At 38.5% G+C, this 20,720-nt stretch overlaps 1 protein-coding gene across 5 annotated transcripts in view; it reads right to left on the bottom strand.

Moving 5' to 3' along the window:
• Positions 1 to 20,720, bottom strand: part of SHOC2 (SHOC2 leucine rich repeat scaffold protein) — a 62,818-nt gene that overhangs the window by 20,699 nt on the left and 21,399 nt on the right. For all 5 annotated transcript variants that reach the window (XM_030453292.1, XM_030453294.1, XM_030453296.1 and 2 more), the window contains exons 2-3: positions 14,810 to 15,719; positions 3,110 to 3,247 (exon numbers count right to left, since the gene is read on the bottom strand). In XM_030453292.1, the coding sequence (XP_030309152.1) occupies positions 3,110 to 3,247; positions 14,810 to 15,512 (841 nt within the window). In that variant the 5' untranslated portion in view covers positions 15,513 to 15,719. The remainder of the gene's footprint in view (positions 1 to 3,109; positions 3,248 to 14,809; positions 15,720 to 20,720) is intronic.

Raw genomic sequence — 20,720 nt, 5'->3', positions numbered from 1 at the left:
ATGGGGGTGGGAGGGTAAATCTGCAATTAAAACATTAAGCAGCTAAGATCCCACTATGATTTTGTCTCTAGACTTGAGACACTTGGAATATGCTAAGCTGTTCCACAGAGTTCATTTTTCTTACAGGAAGTGATCTAATATACAAAGTACTTTACAATTTTCAATCAACAGAAATACAGATATGAATGTATTAAGCCAATAACTATAAAGCAAGACATTAGGTCACTTCCTGACAACCAATATCTAAAATCAACATTTGTTACTGCACAAAAGTGTGCTTATAAATCATTGGTTGAAACAAGAACTTTGTATTTTTACAGAGTGGGTATATTGGCTTTGCCACCTCTGTTATCATCACTGATGCATAATCCCTTCCCTGCCCCTCCCCTGCATCTCACCCCTCCAACATCCCTTCCTCGCTGCTCTGGCACCGTGCAGTATGGAATTGAGTTAGAAAACAAACCCTTTTTCATTTTATTTTTTTCATTGGCAGGTCCACAAATCTTTCTGTGGAACAAACAAAACTTGGTCAGATAGTCCAGCAGTCAATTTAAGAAGTGTTTTGCAAGGATTTTGGGTGGGGAAAGGAGGGAAGGGGTCCCTTTTTAAGTGAAGGGGGAAATAGAAAAGGATAAGGGCTCTTTTTCAAAGCAGCTTGACAAAAAGATCCCTCTCGAGAAAAAAACAAAACAAAAAAACAAAACAAAACAAAACAAAACAAAACAAAGGTCTCCAACAAAAGGGTGTCTGTGGGGGACGAGGGGACAGCAGAAAGTCTGCTCTGTAACAGAAGGCTTGGAGTACATTAAATATTCATAATGAGCAAATGTGCTTGGTCTTTTTTGTACTCAGCCTGAGCCCCCCACCCCAGCTTGATTGAACTGGGGAAACATTCACAGCACTTAGATACTGAGCATACCAAAACCTGGCATTTGTATATGCTGGAAGAAAAGCCTCCTGTGCCAAAAAACCAGGTAGGTATCAGTGAGTAAAAGAGAGAGAAACTGCAGGGAGAGATGGAGCAGCTGGGAAGACTGTCCCCCAGCTGCCCCCAGAGGTGTGTGCCAGGAGGCCACGCACCATTTACTCCTGGGTTCTTCCCAGTACTCAGAGTCTCTCCCTGAACAGCCCCAACCACAGAGCAAGTTGTAATCTAAAAATCAAGCCACAACTTGCTTTCATGTTGAACCAAAACTGCAATGGCTAAGAAAAAAAAGCCAAAGTTGCTGAACAGGCTACGGCTGCCTTTTTGTACCATGCATTGATGTAGGTTGATCATTATCATTTCAGCTGGAGCTTAAAATTTTTCCCCTCAGTATTCAATTGTGGCTGTTTGTGAACTATAAGTGGCACAAGTGCTGATTTCTGATGTTAAGTTTTTACTCTAAACAGAAATGCTCAGGCTACTACATGTTGGTGAATACAAACAACAGGTATTTTCCAGTAAAGCAAAACTTGAACTTGTGTAAGGTTAAAGCCTTGAGAGAACACTGCTGTCTCTTGCCATTCTTCCTCTGTCTTTGGTGGTCCGTAGAGCTATATAGCACAGGTATTTAGCTTAAATAAAATGTAAAGAGACAGCAACATACATTTAAAAGTAAGTAACTTCAAAAAACTATAAAGACAATGCAATGGAAAAAGTAAACAAAGAAAAGCAGAAATCCAGTCTAACCAGGTATAAACCTGACTCAATACAAACCACCTAGCTTACAATAACTTTCTGAAGAAACAGATGAGTCCAAACTCTCTTGATTGCATAGTCAGCAATTTCCTGTCTATCACAAGTTACTCAACAGCTTAAGTCTTGCAGCACATTATATGAGTTTCATGGTCCTTTGAGCTCAGTGACTGCCAGCCACTAAAAAACTCAGTAAATCATACTCCTGTTCTGTAGGAGAACCAACAATAGTGGTCTACAAGCCCTGGCAATGGAAATCTCACACTTTAATTTTCCCATAATTAGCAGTTTATTCAGAGAACTCGCTTTCTAAATATGGTATATACAGTACACATAAATTTTATTTAAACCAACTTTCAATAAGATTTACAAAATATGAATTGTGTAAGTTAGATGCAAACTCCAGCTGGAACAGGATGGAATGTCCATAGTTTAAAAATACCAGTCCAGGAAAGAACTTAAGATCCAATGGATACTTTATCAATGTAAACTGTTCAGGTCAAACTTCCTAAACAAAAAGCCACAGTAGCTCCACACTCAACAATTTACTGCTAGAAGAGAAGCTGGAATGTTTTTAAGTTTTTCTTCACTCTTCTGCTCATTCACTTTATGATGCATTCAAGTATATAAACAATATTTATATTGAACATTTAGCTAAAGTGATAACATTTCATCTTCTGAGAATGTTCTGGTGACAAGAAGAGCTTAAAATAATGATGGTCTTGGGTTTTTTCTTCTTAAAATCACAGCATGCATCTTTCTGTGCCATCTGTTAAAACTGATTTAATTAACTAGGAAAAGTCATATTTTGTTGTTTCATCCTATATGAGATTCTGAAGCCAACCAGGACAGTATTTATTTCAGTCTTATTCCCAATCTAAGTTACAAATACTCTATATATTACTGCATTAGAAGACAGACTTTGTGCACTTAAAAGGTTTTTTCAGTGGTTCTATGGAAAAGCATTGAATATACAGAATTAATTTCAAACATTTATCTTTTTAGTTCTATTCTTCTTTAGCTAAAGACCTTAGTTAAAACTATCTGCCAAAGTATTACACTTCAAATAAGAGTTTTCTAGCCTTTTATTCCTTTATATGCTCAGCTTCATTACAAGCTGTAGATATTAATTCATAATGACAGAACATCTTAAATCAGAGTAAGTAATGGATTTTTTTTCTGTCTAACTCTAATTCTTAGACAACACAGCACTCTCCAGCACAGTTAGATTTAATAATGTAACTCATAAAGTAAGAAACTACATTTAAGGCACCATGGATGCCTTGCTTTTGATCTCAAGTATTAAGCTGACCTGAGTTGAGCACCAGCCATTCTACAGTTACCAACCAAATACTCAGTCTTAACTTTTTCCCTCTTAATGAACCTTTTGCAAAAGTGATTTACATTCTCTTCTACAGCCTCTTCACATACCTATGGTTTCTGGCAGGTCCAACAGCTCATTGTGCTGCAAGTCAAGGTTGGTGATTTGCATGCAGCTTCCAATCTCTTCTGGAAGATGTTCAAGCTGATTGTGCGCTACATCCAGCGTTATGAGGTTACACAACTCACCTAAAAGCACACACACAAAAAAAAAAAAAAAAATCAAGGTTTTTGATGTGCAGCTCAAGAGACTAACTTCCACACAGAGATTAATAGCATCAGACAGATTTGAGGACAATCAGGAAAAAGCTACTGCTACCATGAAGCCCCACATACAAAATAAGGCATTACAGGATTGTAATTTCAGTCAGATCTGAAACCTGATCAACAATCTTTAAAAACTCAAATAAAATTTTCACAGGTTCTCTGAGGAAATCCTATTTATTTACTGATTTTCTTCTGACAGTTCAAGCTGTAAAACAGGAGTTCAAAACCAATACCTCACACTTGTTTCAGGCTGACTAGAAGTTTAAAACATCACAGGGTAGGAGTGATTATTTTATAAAACTACCTATTTTAATGATAAACATACTACAGTCTGAGCAATAATTTGTTGGGATTGTTTTAAAAATGTGTACATGCATGAATACAGGTGTACACATTCATATTTTTTTGCATCTGATGGAGGTGAAATTAACACAAATTATTTGAAAAGCTTCAACTCTCTCCTGTAAAGATGAAGTCACTGTATTTGTGTATCAGAGCATGACTCTGTGAGTAACCAATATGGAAGAGGAGCAAATTCCTTTTGAGGAGCAAATGTCTATTTTTAAGCATTGTATCTGTGACACAATCCTTTAAAGATTTTCCCAAGGCTGCAGGACTAGCTTGGGCAAGTTGTGATGTGCAGTCTGTCTACCTATTAGATCAGCAGCTAATCACAAATGGTGAATCAATAAATAATAAACTATTCATGAATTCAGACTCTGCATTGAGTTGCAGGTGTCATGTAGCCACAATGCTTAATACATATGATTAAAGTTTTGAAAGGCCAGCTCAAAAGAAAAGCCAACCTCAACTTCATTATTCCATCTTTCCTAGACTGTTAACTGATCTTGTTTCCTGCATTCATTAGCCCAGATTGGGATGTTTTTCTAGAAATGAGGCAAATAGAAAGGAAAAGGTAGCTCAAGCAGCTCCTCCACCACTGTGTGTCCTCTCTCTTAAGTCAGTATTCAAGTGTACTCCGGGCAATAAGAGTCAATAGTCAAAGCATGTTGTATCCAGCACTGCACAAACCACATGTTTCAGTGCCATTAATATGCGGAAGACAGAAAACTTAAGAAAAATTTGAGCAAAAGTTAATGTTCTGTGGTACAAGCATCTTTTTGATATTCATGAAAATAAGTGGGCAAAGAAGGAAAAAACAAAACAAAACAAAAAAGACTTCTGCCTTTTTACAAACAAATAAACAAATCAAAACAACCAACCCCATAAATCTTTACTCAGGAACCTCTTAACATACTTTGGGGCAGTAGTTTTCATTTCATGGTTGCTGTTTTCATTTGTTTTCACTTCAGACCTAAACCAATGATGTCAAATTTGAAATGTGGCATAAATTTCATTTCATCATACTGATTTCTCATTTACTTGACTCTTCCCACTCTACATCTGCTGAAATTGAATAAAGTCTTGGGTTTTTACAGCAACATTTGCTGCACTTCATTTTTGCACCTGCTGAAAACTTTGACAACAGCAAGCTATGTGTTTGATACAAACATCTCACAAGCTAATTCTGGGAAGGGAAAAAAAAAAGAGTAGAGATGCCCATGCTTATTTAGCCAGTTAAGGGCAAGCTAGTACTTTGGTTCAGTTTGGACAGCCTTACTTAATATTGTTATATTAAAGATGCAGGCATTGTTTTAGAAAGCAACATTGGTATTTTTTGGAATGTGAAAAGGAGGAGTTCCCAATAAATTTCAGACTTCAGAGAAATCATGCAAAAGTTAAAGGCATATCATGAAGTACAGGGACTTAAGTAAGGAAAGCAGTTCCAAGATATTAAAATATTCAGCGTTTAGTTCTCATTACTCAGTAAGGAATCTTGCTCTTGTTTGCACTAATATTTATGGTTTGACAGCATAATGTTCTTTTTTCCCCTAAGGGCAGTAGAAGGGAGTTGCAGTGCTGTTGGTACTAACATTCTTTCAATACTTTAACTTGCATTGCTGAGACACAACACAAAGAGCATTCAGGTCAACAAAAAGCACTCAAGGTGCTTCTCTCCTGTTGTTCTCCATGACGCAGATAAAAAATCTTACATCCAGTCTGCTCAACAAGGTGACAAGTGTTAAAGTGATGTGGTAGGGACTCATCTCCAGGAGCAAAGACACACAGGAGAAGTTGGGTGGAAGAACCCAAAGAGCAGCTGTCCCAGGAGAGCTATCAGCCTCATGGCCAATGTGAGACCTATACAGATGAGGAGATGGAAGGGCTCTCCAGAGCACCTCACAGACTGAGGGCTGTTCCTGCACATGGGGCATGAACACATAGGAATACAAGGAAGAGCAACTTCAGATGGTAAGAGTTAACTATGGGATTTTTAGGAAAAGGGAGGACAAGTATGGAAAAACAGAGGACAGAAACAAAAGGGTCCACTGGTTGTGTCCTGTGGCCCATCAGCAACCATCTGCCCTGTCTCCTCCTTAAACTCTTTTCAAACTATTTTCCTGGGTGAGAGGCTCTCTGTTCCATCCGCACAGAGGTCTGAGTACCAGCAACACTGCAGTTAACTCCATAAAACAGTACTGAAAACATCCCAGTACATGGGACCAGAGGCACCTTGGGCACAAAGCACACTGCCACCAGGTCAGAAGCTAAAGAACAGGAGCAGATCTTTCACTGCCCAACTGACAGCAAGGATTTATTCCATGAATGGATGCACTGTGCCCTGCACAACAGCAGCTCTTTCAAAAATTATGCCAGGGTAAAAACATGGAATAAACAACCAATACAACAAATCATGATCTGCAAGAACAAAGAGGCCAAATTTAAGGCCGTCTGCACAATGACTTCCTCGGAGCTGATTCAAATCCACCTTGTTTCAGTGATGGAAAACACTTCTCAAAAAAAGGTGAAAGGAAGTTTCACTTAGATACAACTGGATTTTTCCTTGGCCAGGTAAGAAGTATATGTGAAAAAGAAAAAGAAAGTTTTCCTAAAAGAAAAATGTGCTCAAGTAAGAAAGATAAGAAAAAACTGCTAATGAGCACGGAGCTCATGATCTTATTCCTATTAAAAGAATCAACACTTACTCTCCTGTACTGCATAAACTTGGCTGAAAATTGCTTGTCTCTTAATCAGTTTAACAGAAACACACCACCTAGAGAGGTCTCCTAGCTCAAAAATCTACCTTTCTCAGAAAGCAAAAACTCCTTCCAGACTACCATGTGGACAACTCCAGCACCGCTTCACCAAATGAAGTTCAAACCCCCAAGCACTACACTTCAGGGAAATTCTAATCCCAGGTAAAATAAACAAACTCTTCTCACCACAAGTGATGTCCAAACAAGACAAATATTAAGCTCATAGTCGTGAATAAAAGATTCTCTATGGCCTATTTATAACTGCATTGAAGTAGCAAGCACGTTCAAGACAATTAAGAAAACAACCTAGGAAGATGCTAGGGTTTGGGGTTAGCTGGGGTTTTTCTGTGAGGTTTTTTTTGGCTTTTTTCTTTGCTTTTGTTTAAATACTATATTGCACTGTAATTGCAAAGGAGAAAAAAGGCAATTGAAGATTGAAGTCTGCTAAGAAAGAACAGAAACTCAATGTACTAGCTGGCTTCACAGTAAAAGATTTTCAAGTAGAAGTAATGCCAATATGAAATACATAAAGCAGTTTCTCTATAAATAACCTTCACAAAATGGTTAGTTACACCCTATTATGTAGTTTTTAAAAACTTATATTTTAAAATATAAGAAGAGAAAAAGTCCAGACAACTTGCATGCATTTTTCAGAGAAAACAGTTTGAAAAGCCTTCCAACCACCTTCCAGTTAAAACCATTGATAAAAATACATCTAAAGCATACATCTCAATAATCCTTAAAAAAAGGTAGGTGAGCAATCACCTCACTGTTGTTCTCATGTTCTCTCTCTGCATGGAGACTAAATGTTATAGTCTGAAAAAGCTAAATAAAACCCCCAGCATTACAAAATGACTAATATTTTCTGTGTAATTGTACTCTTATTACATGGCCAACTTTGAAAGCCTGTTATGACAAGAGAACCAGTTACATGTCCTGACTTACATAACTCTGAAAATTCTTCTTAGCCTTTTAAAAAACAAATACAGCTTGATTAAAATATATATAAAAGTATGCACAAATTAAGAGTTGTATAAGGAGACAGTACAGGTCAATAGCAAAGCAGCTTCAGTGTCTCCTACCACCAACTCACTCAGTAGGCAACACTCTTGGAAGGCAAACACAATTTGTAATATAGCCTGTTTTCCACTGGATTAACTCCATGCTTAAGGAGATTGAAAATTATGAAATCCTTCACAACATGATAAATCCTGGGCCAGATGACACAGCAAGAGGATTAAGACTCTTACGGAAAGTACAAGGAAGAGGAGAAAGTAAATATTAGTGGAACTTCGGGCTGGTGTGTCAGAACACTGGTTGTAAGCTAATTTGTAAAGAATAATTATCTGAAATCAGCAACTCTGGGAACAAGTTACAAATAGTTCCCATAACTTTGGTAGTTGTTCATCTCTCATATCTCTCACTGTTGGATGGAAAAAAAAAAATTTAAAAAATTTTTAGTCTGTCTCTAGAACTCCTTGGGATATGTGCCCTGATATTAAGGGAAAAAAAAGAAGTCACCAACACAATTTTATAGCTTCAGACTCTTTTCCTTCTCTATAAGATTTGAGTACATTGGTGCCACAGCCAGACTGAACTTTTTATAGTGCATTACTGGCTGCCCAAAGGAGTAGTTAAGAAGTCAGAGCTATTTTGAATTATCACTGCACAACTATATCTTACGCAGAAGATTTACTGAGTAGAAAGAATACAATGTTAATATGGTCACAAGTGACATATACCAAAGTTAAGATATTCATGTAAGTAAGGAATAAGCACAGTGAAACATACAGACTTTGCAGAAAGCACAACAGAGCACAGCTATAGGAACCACTCAAAAATACAGAAGGCTAAGTTCAACTGAAAAGAAAGATTCAAAATATAGTCTTAAAACAAGCTTCAACAAGACAACAGCAAAATGCTGATTATTTATTCCTTAAAACTGAAAGCAACAAATACAAATTATATTTTAAAAATGCTTGAAAACTTAAATATGGAACACATAGAAGAAACAGTCCTAGCAAGGGCTCAAAGCAAGATTTTAGCTGGGCAGTAGAATAAACCAGTGCTGATAAAGTGTCACAACAAAGGCAAAGTCTTGCACTTAGCCCAGAATAACTCTGTAGAGTGGTACAGACTTGCACTAGCTGGTGAAAAAACAGGGAAGGATCCAGGGGTGCCAGTGCAGCTGAACCTGGGGTCACATCTTGGATCCTGTCCACTTTGAGTGAGCTCACTTTCAAATAATAAAGTTGGTCACTTACTGGGCTACATTAGCACTTCTGAAAGTATGAAAATAGTTAAAATAATTGCAGCATTGATATTTTAAAAGTTAAAAAAAAAAAAAAAAAAAAAAAAAAAAAAAGCTGGGCTTCTAACAAGCTGTCAGTATTTACGGGAATTATACTCGGGGCATCAACCCATTAAGCTCTGCAAGTAGATCTAAAAGCCAGTCTGAAGAAAATGTAATCAGGAAGAATTTGACTAGCGGACAAGACAAAACTCCATCCCCACAAGAGCTTTCACAGGAATGAGAACCCAGATAAAATGTTCTTCACCCTTTCTGCAACTCAAGAAAGCAACCAGAAATGGATCACATAAACAGTCATTTTCTTCAACTTCTAGGAAGCCCCACACATGTATCAGTGCCTATATTTATTCCACTTCTGTTCACAAGTTCATGCTTTTAACACATTAGAATACCAAAATATAACAATATTCTCCACTGGTGTTTTTGCAGACCTTCACATCCCAACTAAGCCCAGGAACACAACTGTGTTTCCTTCAAAGTGCTGAAAACAGAGGAAGGGGCTCTTGGATACAAACAATGAAAAGAAATACTACTCTTCATTGTCAGGTCTGGTAAAAAAAGGGGGAAAAGAAATCCTGAGCATCACTGAAAAGCTTTGCAACTAACAAGTCATTTAATAAGGAGGCACCACATGCACAATGCAGACAGTAGACTTGAACTAATGCAGCTGCACACATCTGGTTTGCTGTCTACACTACTGAAAACCAAACAGGTGCAAGTGTTATGAGAAAGAGTTTCATAGTAGTGAAGAAACCACAGATGATCTAAATATTGGGTAGATGGGGGAAGGGCAGAAGAGAATCTCAGAGACATTCCAAGCCTGGTGTAGGCAGATTCTCTGAATTACAATCTAAAAATACTTTCCTTGCAGAACAGCTCTGACCAGATTCTCCAAAGAATAAGAGTTACTTTCACAGACAGAAAACATAATATTTGGAGTCTTAAGGAACTTTTAGAAACTATGCAAATGTAACTTCAACCAAGTTGACAATATTAGTTCTATTTGAGCTGTATGTGCTAAGAAAAAAAAACTGGTATAAGTTGCAATGTTGTCTTTGCAAAGAAAATATTATCAACTTGATCCTGCAAAATGATTCCTTCAACACAACATGGAGGAATGCAATAAAACTCTCAATACAAGAAATGCAAAAGGTTTGCTTGAGAAACAGCCTGCAAACTGAAGCATTTGCTTGGCCCCATCTCAAGACAGTTCCTCTGGTTTTCATCCTCCTCATGCAGACTGTCTGACTCACCAAAGCATTCACATTCTTCCATTCTAATCTTCAACTTTTTGATCTCAGTGGTTTATACAATTTACCAGATATGGTGATGAAACTGGAGTCCACCTTGATAACTTACTTCCATAGTCATCCCTCCAGACTGTGTTTTGTCAATGCTTCCACATGGAAACCCTTCCATTAAGGTTTTGTTTCATGGATGCCACCCAGATTCAACAGCCAAATGAACAGGTGAGTTCTGCTTTTGCACTTGGTATGTATATATATATTCAATACCTGCATGACAGTGACCTTTTAGTCAAGAACGATGTTCAAAGCAAATTTGTGGATCTTGCTAAAGATGCAAAGTGTTTACAAAAAAAAAAAAATGGTCCAGCCCTCGGTAGACTCCTCTTTTAAGAATAACTAAAGTGAAAAGCTGCACCACCAGGCTCAGGAAAGTACCAATATAAAAACAGGTGGATCTAGGAAAGGAAACAGGTTAAGCCTCATGTATACACCTCACCTCTTTCTATGCAGATGTTTGCTTAGGGCTACAGTCAGAAGCAGGGTAGTAAGCAAGATGCAGTTTGAAAATTCATCACCCCTGTTAGGTAGGTTGCAATGTATAAGAAAGACTAGGTTCACAAAGAACAACAGACACTTACATCAATGAATTCTCATCATTAGGTGTAAAAACATTAAAAATTGCTACAGGAATGGAGGGTTGAGCTGACTCTACCAGGACTCCAATAAGCTACACTTTTTTTTGGACCAAGACATGGAAAGCAGGGAAAGGAAGAAAAGGATTCTTACAATATAACCTGCTGCATTTTCAATGGCTTTATGCAGACAGTAATCCATCCTTCTTCAAACCACTTGCAGTGCACTTCACATGCTTTTATACATCAGCAATGCTACCTGTGAGGTTTCACAAGTGCCCCCCAGAGAACAAAGCTGATTTAACAGCTCAGTGCAGGCAGAAGTTGTGGCACAGCTCTCCCTGTTCCAGTTCATGTCCTCCCACTCCTCCTCCTACAGCAGTTCCAGTCTTAACTGAAAATTCACTGATCTCAACTAACTAAAGTAATAGACAACAAAAGTAGTAAAACTGTTAGTATTTTTCTATTTGTTTAGAGAGATAAATCAGCTCACCAAGCAACAGCTCAGATGAAGAAAGAACAGCAGGACCGAGTGAGTGGCTGGGAAGATGTGAGGAGAAGAGAAAATACTGCCTCTTTCAGCACCATCAAGCTGATACACATCAGCACAGTCATTTCACAAAAACTCACCCTAATTTTGGCTAAACATGAAAAAGGAAAAAAACCAACAAAAACAACAACAAAAAAGCAAAAAAAAAAGCCCACACCAAGCCTCAAAATATATTTGTTTTATTTTTATTTTTGAGACATCCAAATTCCATTTCTTTCAGTGAGACTAGAAGGAAAAGAAACTTTATTTTGTAAGGCTGGAGGTTCCTAGAAAAATAATTAAATGGGATGATTGACACTTTATTTTAAAACAGCAAGTTCCTGAAGTTGAAAAGCCTTTTGTAGTTCCACAGAACTAATATTTTGTGTTCAAGTAGTAGCAAAAGCCACCACAAGTCTCTGGAAGCAGGGTAGAACTTTAATTCCATCACATTCAACACTGGCTCTTCTAGGGAACAACAGCAACATCCCATCTTTCAAGATTAAGTCTGGGATTTAATTTTCTTTTTTTGTCCAGGGCAACCTTTTTGGTCCATCTACCTCCAAAAGACAAAGAAAATCCAGGACTTTTTGGATAGCTGAGTACCTGATTAGCAACACAAGCACATCATAGCTAACTCCTGTGAGACTCTTCTTTGCTGAACAAGTCAAAGTTACATAACTGAACTTTTAAAAATATGGACAAGCACACTAGCTTGTGAGCCCTAGGCCCTAGAACAACAGGGTATTTTTAAAAAGAATTTGAAATGCTCCACATGATATTGCTTTATAAAAGATAATGGCCTCCTTTTACTTCCAGCTTTGCAGCAACAAAAATTTGTGTTATTTACAAGCTGATAATATAAGAATGTTTGTATATAGTATTTAGTAATCATATTATAAACAAAAAAGGGATTAAAATCAATGGGACTTAAAAGGCAAGGGGTATTTAAAGTGCACATGTGAAACGCAGAAAAATAAATGCTTTAAAAAACAGAAATCATATTGGAAAGTAAGCAATAAATTCCTCAGCAGTTTCATTTTTCTATCATATTTCCAACTGAAACATTTCATCTTTGTACTAGAAAAAAGATACATGAAAGTGAGTGAGCAGAAAACAATTACAAAAGTGAAACTATCTTGTTTGGTTTTACTGTTGAGGAAAAAGGTTTTCAAAAGCCTGTTCTGCATGTCTTGGCAGTTCTAAGTCCTTTGTGTTACATAAAATTAGAAATCCTTCCATTAATTTATAATTTTTTTTAACTGATCCAATTGCAAGCAACCTAGTCAGAGTAATTTACATTGACTAAGAAAGGATGCTGTTGAAAGGAGCGATTTCCCATCAAAATCCTTCATGAGGATGGCAATCATCTGACATTTGTGCTTCTAAAATACCCTCCACACTGAGGTGCTGACCCATAACAAGGAACCTGGGCACTATCACAATACAAATAAAGGCACAACTAACTGCTGGGTACAAAGACAGGAGTAAATAGTTAATGTTCTCAAGCCAGGGTTTGATAAAGAACAGAGAACACTGCCTGTAAGCATACCAGGATATGAATAAATACATTTTAAAAAAAGAAAAACACCACAGAGAAGCAATTCACATATATCCCTCTATGATATGTGTATCAACTATATTTCTGCAACTATATTTATGCATAACCTCTTTCAAGACTAATGTGAACAAATATGTATCAAAATTATATACTTTAATGTAAGCTTAACCATAAGAATTCAACAAACAAAATCCTTAAAAAACAAAGAGAGTTTCCAGAAGCAACAATAATACCCACAGTATCAAATACACTTGCAAAAAGTTTCTAAAGGCCAACACCAAACACTGGAACAAAAGTTCTCACACAAGCTTTACTTCACACACTAATATTAATTTAAATTTATGCAGTACTATCAGCAGTTTAACCTCAGAAGCTGACTCTGAACCTAGATTACATTTATTAACAGAATGAGCCACAAACAGACTCAGGCAAAGCATTGACAACTGTGTAATACAGTTCAAGCAGCTATATCAGTCACATTTTCTGCAACGTATGTAGAAACACTCAGTATAGGGTTTGGTTGGTTTCTTTTATTCCCAAAGCCCAGCCCCATGGTTTCCAGTACGTTTCAAAAGATTCAGAGGCTGATGGACTTAACATGAAGCATCAAAATAGGTCAAAATTATAATTCCTTAGTTCTCCCAGGGGAAATCCCTAGGATTGCTGAGATGTCTGTGCCAACTCAACAAACATGTTGATCAGAAAACATGCCACGTTCACCATTTCATTTTTGCCTAGCAAAAAAGCATTTCTGTGGCATATAGTAGAATCCATTCCAATAGCAGCTACAGGGAGCCAAAGACTGAGACCAGCAACTGAGAGCCTCACTACGACAGAATCTGTCTGTATCAGACATTGCTGGTTACATGATTAGCAGGTAGACATGCCCAGAAGTTCCTGCCATCAAGAACATGTTACTCATCAAGGTGCAGGAGAAAGAGTTAAAACACTGGTGGTTTTAAAAAGACCTCTTAGGCGTCCAAACATAAGCATTTCTCAAGCTTTGCACAAGTGAGCACAAGGATCAACTTCAGTAACATCTAACATACTCACACACTGCCTTGGTTAACAAGAAAAAGTCCCACAGAAGCTTTTAAAAACGTGGCACAGGAATTATGTAACTCAGTGTTACAAGGGCTTTTACAAGTTTTTTTCCCATACTGGAAGAAAGTTAAAGTAGTTTCTGAACTGCATGAAGTTTACATTCCCTCCCCTAAAGAGACTAAAGCTACACTTGCAGTTTAAAAACTGGTGGTACTCAGAAAAAAAGCACTGATGACAGAGTCTCCCTTTTATAAGGCACAAACATTGTTCAAACGTTGCTTGAGAACATAAGCCACATAAGCCAGATTCATGTCTGCCATGAATCAGAACCTATTAGGAACAGATTACAAGTTCTTGATATGCAGCTATTCCAGCATTTTTTGTAATAAACTGTTTAAACCAATAAGCCACTTTCATGCTATTTCTCCATCCTTCAAACATCTGTAACAATGCTTGGAAAACCAAATATTATTCATTAAAAAGTCATAAGAATCATCAACCATGCATACAACCATTTGGTCACTTTATATCACAAGTCCATGTATTAATATATTCATGACTTATAAAAGGTAGAAGCTTTCAAGAATCATTACCCTACATTATTAACTGTTATGGCATCCAAAAGCTTGTTCATGGCAATAGCACGTAGCTACCTATTCTGCCTTGTATTACACCATGGTCACACCCCTCTGTAACATGCACATAATGTGCTTATAACTTGCAACAGTTCTTAAATGATTTATAAAGACATCTTAAAATGAAGTAAGACTCTATCTTTTCTTTCTTTCCTTTTAAAAAAAAAATCTGAGCTCTGAAGACACAATATGTGAAAGCACAAGGCAAACATGAAAACAAGACAAACCTAGAATCACAGATGAAGAAGGGGTTTTGTGGTTTTAAAAAATTTTTCTAAAGGTATTGATTACAAGCTGACATTGTAACAATATGAGGCTGAGCATAACATTACCAAGTTCCCAATGAAGGGCAATTGATTTATACTGAACTGGATCGCAGAATGAACTTAAGCAGAGAATTAAACTTTCAACCAGGGTAATCGCTTACCAATCTCAGCAGGTAGTTGCTTGATTTTGTTCTCTCTTATGCTAAGCATGGTGAGTTTTGACAAGTTTTTGATATCCTTTTCCACAGTAGTTATACGATTGAAGCGTAGGTAAAGGGTGGCGAGCGAGCTGAGCCTGTACACCACCGAGGGGATTTCTCGAAGTTTGTTGTGCCGCAGGTCAAGCATGCGCAGTTTCTTCAAGTTATCAAGAGAGTCAGGCAAACTGGTGAGTGAGTTCTCACTCAAGGCCAGTGTCATCAGGTTCACAAGACACCCCACCTCTGCTGGGAGGGACTGCAGTTTGTTACTGTATAAATAAAGTTCTGTTAACTGCGTTAGCTCTTTGATAGCTGATGGAAGCATGTGTATAGACCTCTTGGACAAGTCCAAGCGCATAGAATTCTCTTCCCGGCATTTGTTTAGCTCTTTGATCACTTCAGCGTTGCTGGATTTTTTGCGGGTACCTGTGGCTGGATTAGGTCTTTTTATTGTATTGTCCACTGAAAAAGCTACCCCAGGCTGCGTGCTACTGGAGTCCTTCTTTCCGTCTTTGGCATCTTTCCCTTTGGTCTTAGGCTCCTTTTCTTTGCTTTCCTTCCCGAATCCTCCAGAGGCTTTGGCCTCCTTCTCCCTTTCTTTTGACGATGGCACTTTGGGATCCTTCTCTTTACAGTCCTTTTCTTTTCCTAGATTACTACTCATGGTGACTCAATGTTTAGCAAGCACCACATGAAATCTGTTTCTGAAGCTCACAAACCTTAAAACATGCAAGCATTGAACCAAGGGAGGAGCTCTGGAGGTGTGATACCCATTTGCTACATATTGGTTCTGAAGGCACTCTTTCCTAATCCTGGTATCAGGAGATTCACTTGTAGATATCTGAAGGTCAGATGCTCTGTATTAGTATTTCTGTAACACAGAGAAGAAAAGCCAAAGTTAATGTAAATATAAAACTTCCAGCTAAATGTTGAATGTGTCTCCATCAAGCTTGTGCTCACTAACTCAAGTTATTTGCTCTTTTCTTCCAATGTCAATGAAAAACCCAGTACTACAAAAATACTACATGCACTGTTCAGATGACCCATCACTGTCTTTTTCTTAGCTAGGTCTTAGCATAACACTCTGATCATCAATATAAATATTCTCTTTCTCTATGCTCAATTAGTCAATAAAGGCCTGCTATAATTTTAAGTGAAGTGCCTGCCTCACCAAACAAACCTGTACAGGCTTATTCTTTCAGCACAAAAGAGCCTCAGTTTGATCTAGAGTGAAATCTAATACACTACTGTAACACAAGCACTTCACCTCAGTATCTTCCTTCCAACCAACTCTGAACCACAGGGCTCTTTTTAAAGTGGAGCAGAATGTTCACACCAGATTCATGTGCTTTGAAGACACATACACAGGATTTTTAAAATACACCTATCAAAAAGTAAAATGAAAACTCAGAAGAAATGACATATCATGCTTCAAGACAAGCAAAATTATGAAGGAATTTCTCATGAGAGTAAGATAAAACATGCCTTTAAACAGTATATTGAATTTCCCCCCATGACTACAATGCAGCCTAATAAGTGAACAGATGTCTGAAATCTATAAAGCCCCATTTCATTTTTTACAAAAGCATCATGCATCATAGAAAATAGTTTTGCTCCATGTTTCAATTCAAAACAAATTACATGTACATGATTTTGAATACCCTGGAAGGCATTTTGAATGTGTTTTTGTGGAAGAAAATAGATGTCCAGTTAATAGCAACAATAATTTCATGCTCCTACATGTCTGTTTTCCAGCCTAGAATCAACTTTCCTTTGTTATACAGCACTCACCCCAAAACAAAGGGTTTTTTGTGTCTCAGATGAGTACCTTGCTTTCCCAGGCACATGAGCTATGTTAAAATACCCTTTAGACCTCCATGCAAGTTGTGTTGCTGTTCTGGCCTTCCAACTTCTGCGCAAGTTTGTAACACTCGATCAAAATCAACTGAATAATATTTTGTACACTTAATCCATCAACAAGTACCAGAAATACAAATATTTTTCAGCAAAGCTCAAGTAACTATTTTTAATTGCACGGTTATACTATGTGTGCTTGCCTTCAAGTATAAACATGTGCTTGGAGAACACACAGGAACACAGTTCGCTTAATATACTCAGTCACATTAAAAAAAAATAAAGAAAAGCTAATTAAAAGAACAGTATGAAGGGCAAGCTCAAAAGAGAACCTCCCCCAAGAGGTGGCTTCCAGTCCTTTTCCCTGATTCATTACTGCTGCAATATCACAAAATGTGTGCTACAAACCCCATAATATCACAAAATTCTACTGCCTCCAGTTACTGTGTTGTGGACAACTCTGTTACAACCAACCGTAGCTGTTTGCTAGCAGCAGTAAGCAGCAACAGGTTTTAACTTGGAAATCCTCTTCAGAGATGTCTAAAGCAGCACAAGCTGGCTCCATGCTGCATCCTTCAGATTTGCACTCAGCTTCTACACCATCCATTAACCTGACCTGTTCTCAAGATTCCCAACCTTGCAACATTATACTTTAAAGCTTGTTCTCAGCATCATATAATCTACGTGCTTGTAAAACTCAGTCAATAGGAAGCATAATGACTCCAATGCAAAAAATCCAGCGAAAGGGGGAGAGCTTGAAGAGCCTGACAACTTGCTCTCGGTACAAAAGGCAGCACAAAGAATTGAGAACTGTCAGTTTCTAAATTCTGACAATACAGAAAAAATTCAGCAATGTAGCAGTGCCAGACAGCTCCTGCTCCACATCCAGCTCCTACAGTGTAACATACTCCCAGGGCTGCTGCCCTTGTGAGCTTTGAATTTAATCAAATTTAGGACCCACCATTTCATACAATGCAGAGGCAGCACAGGACCTAAACAACTACAGAAAGTCATCCTATTTCTAGTATTGCATAATTTTAATACTTGCCAGTCCAACCTATCTAAAATTACTTTAAATGTATTTGCATGCAATATAAATGAGAGTAGATATTTAATGCTCTATGCTTTCCATTAGCAGAACTAAAATCATGCCATTTCATACATTAATGACCAAGTTTTGAGACAAAACTCAACAGGGCAGCTGTGCTTGGAACTCCTCAATCCAACCAGCAAGTATACAAATGAAATGCTCAACTTCACATAACAAGCCCTACAGAACCTTTCTTTCTATTGCAGATCATTCAAGCTGATGGGATAACTCACATACATCAAGTTAAGAATGTACATAAACTTTTGGAGGACATGAGCATGATTATATATATTACAGAGGAAGCTGAATATGTTTCAAAAGGTTATTTATATTTTTCAGGCCCTTTTGGTTAAAGGACAAGAGTCACCATCATTTCTAAACTATGGTCAAACAAGCATTCATTGTATCTCAAAAGGAGAGCTTCTTTTGGAGATATTTTTAGCAAAAGGAAATTCAGTGAAATTACCAGTTCTGCCAAATACTGCCATTTTCCAATGCTATTCAAACTGACTTCCTGTCAATATCAATTGACATTAAACCATTTAACTATTATGTGCTGGAAAACTGAGCAAGACTCAACTTGGCACAGCATTTTAAGGAAAATAAGAATTTAGAGAAGTTAAGGAAAAGAACCTCTTATCTGTTCAGAACAGGCTCCCCTGAGCAGAGGGAAGCCAAGAGAAGAGCAGATACAGGAGGGAGAAGAACAAAAAGTGCCTGGGCTGGGAAAGGTAGAGACATTGAACGGTTGCCTGAGAAAAAATCCTGTATGTGTAAAAATCCTGTATGTCTATGTCTAAATCCTGTATAAGTGTGTTCTGTACTGCCCCTCGGTGCCCCCTCGATGCTCTTAGCTGAGTGTCCCGCGGGGCCTGAAGAAAAATCCTGTGTATAAGTGTAAGTGTTTGTAAAAATCATGTTAAATCATGTTAAATGTTTGTATTCTGTAATCAGTGTTAAGAAAAAAAAAAAGGGGGGGGGGAAATGTAGAGAGACATTGCCAACCAGGTGCCTTGAGTTGCCAAAGAGTGGGTGTGAGTCCACCTGTGCCTGATTAGGACAGGCCCCTATTGGGCATGAGCAAGACCAGGGGGCCAATAAAGGTGGGACACACACCCACAGAAGGCACCTCAGCTCACTCTGGTGCGAGGCATGGAGAAGCCAGCAGCTCGTCGAGCCTCTGGAGCAAGGAAGGCTCTTCCCGCTACACTTAGAAGTTATTTACTTTTTCCTTATAATAATATGGGATATACCAAAAACATTTATATTCCACTCCATCACAAACATGAACATGATGGATGAAATTTTGCCCCAGCAGCTACAACTTTCTGTTCTCAATACCACATGCCCCCACAGAAAAAAAAGGGTCAGTACTTTAACTTCAAAACCCAAATAGCTTAAGTCCGAACGAGTCACATGCAAACAAAGCACTTTGTCTCCTACAATTTACAATCTTCAATCATCTGACCTACAGGGTTTTCATCTGCATAAGTGCATTTGAGCTTCTGCCACTGCAGCCACCACAGACCAGCTGGGAGCAAACTGCTGAATCAGTCACCAGGTGGTTGCACAGCTCCTCTCAACACAAAACCTCAATCAGGGGTATGGAGACAGCACAGCCACAACCAGCCACCACACCACCAGAAAGCAAAAACTCTACCTGATATACCTTGACAGAAGTAGTGGTCCCAAACTATGCTGGCATAACAGTATTCTTTGGGAAGAAAAATCCTTTATTTCAGAGTGCAATATGGTTGATGGCAGCAGAGTGATGCTGAAACAGTTCCCAGTGCCAGCTGTGATGGCTGGCCTGCTCAAGAGAGAAGGCCGACTATTAATTTCATCTCAATCCTGTAAATGAACGGCCAGAGGATGGTAGTTTAGAGACATCTAGCCTGGTTTCAGTCTATCTGGACCTGACCCTCCTTTCCCCCTGTAATCCCCTCTCACACTTGGGGAGCAGCTTGTTGCCTCCCTGCATGCACAGCCAGAGCCTGCCAAGCAGGGTCAGCGAGGAGGTCTGGACCCTGACAGCACACTAAGCCCTTTAGGATATCTTCATCTGCCAAAGGACTGCAGCCAAGACCTTTCCCTGCCTGCTTACTGCTTCCATGGCTGCAGAACAGCTGAGCATTTTCTTTGGAGCAAAATCTGGAGGCAGGGGGACTGCCTGCACAAGCATCGGACCAGGCAGATGACTGAAGCCTCCTGTGCACTTCACCTGTGGTTTCTTAAATCTGCAGAGACATCTGTAACTGTAGGCACCTAATTACAAACTTAGGTGCAATTAAAGATGAAGTTACTATAAATAGGTGAATCAGCCTGAAGAGGTGTTTGGAGGTTGACCACTTTGTACTTGCAGAACCAGGCATATCTGCCAGGACACCCCACCCCAGCTTCCGACAGGACCATCCATGCCCTTCCACAGCAAATACACGGGCACAGAGTTGTTGCTGCCTGTTTCAAAGCTTTCAAATCCATCTTTTCATCCACTGGTCACCAGATTTGCTGCTCTCTGGAAGCACTTCATCACACTAAATGCCAGGTCACAAAACAAAGTCCAGATCTATCATGACTAAAAGGTTCCACACTAGCAGACAGCAGTCACCTATGCCTCAAGTTTCCAAGGAGCAGACAGAAATAACCTTTTGTGCCCTGCCTTTGAACTCATTTAACAAGTACAAAAACATACATACTGTGATTGATTTTATGCACTCCAACATTATTTTTATGAGCACTTTTTACTTTACAGCAAAAAACGGGTTTTTGGCCAAGTTATAAAATACCATTTCATGTTTTCGTAGAAACAGAATCTAACAGCAAGTACACAGAATTCTGCTAACTCCACGCAGCAGCTGATTTTAATATGGAAAAAGGCACTTTCTGCATGTGTGGTCCCCCAGCATGTACCTTTTGGGCTGCATGTCT

Source organism: Calypte anna, chromosome 6, assembly GCF_003957555.1.
Source record: "Calypte anna isolate BGI_N300 chromosome 6, bCalAnn1_v1.p, whole genome shotgun sequence".
NCBI classification, from domain to species: Eukaryota; Metazoa; Chordata; class Aves; order Apodiformes; family Trochilidae; genus Calypte; species Calypte anna.
This window is presented reverse-complemented; position numbering and strand designations above follow the sequence as displayed.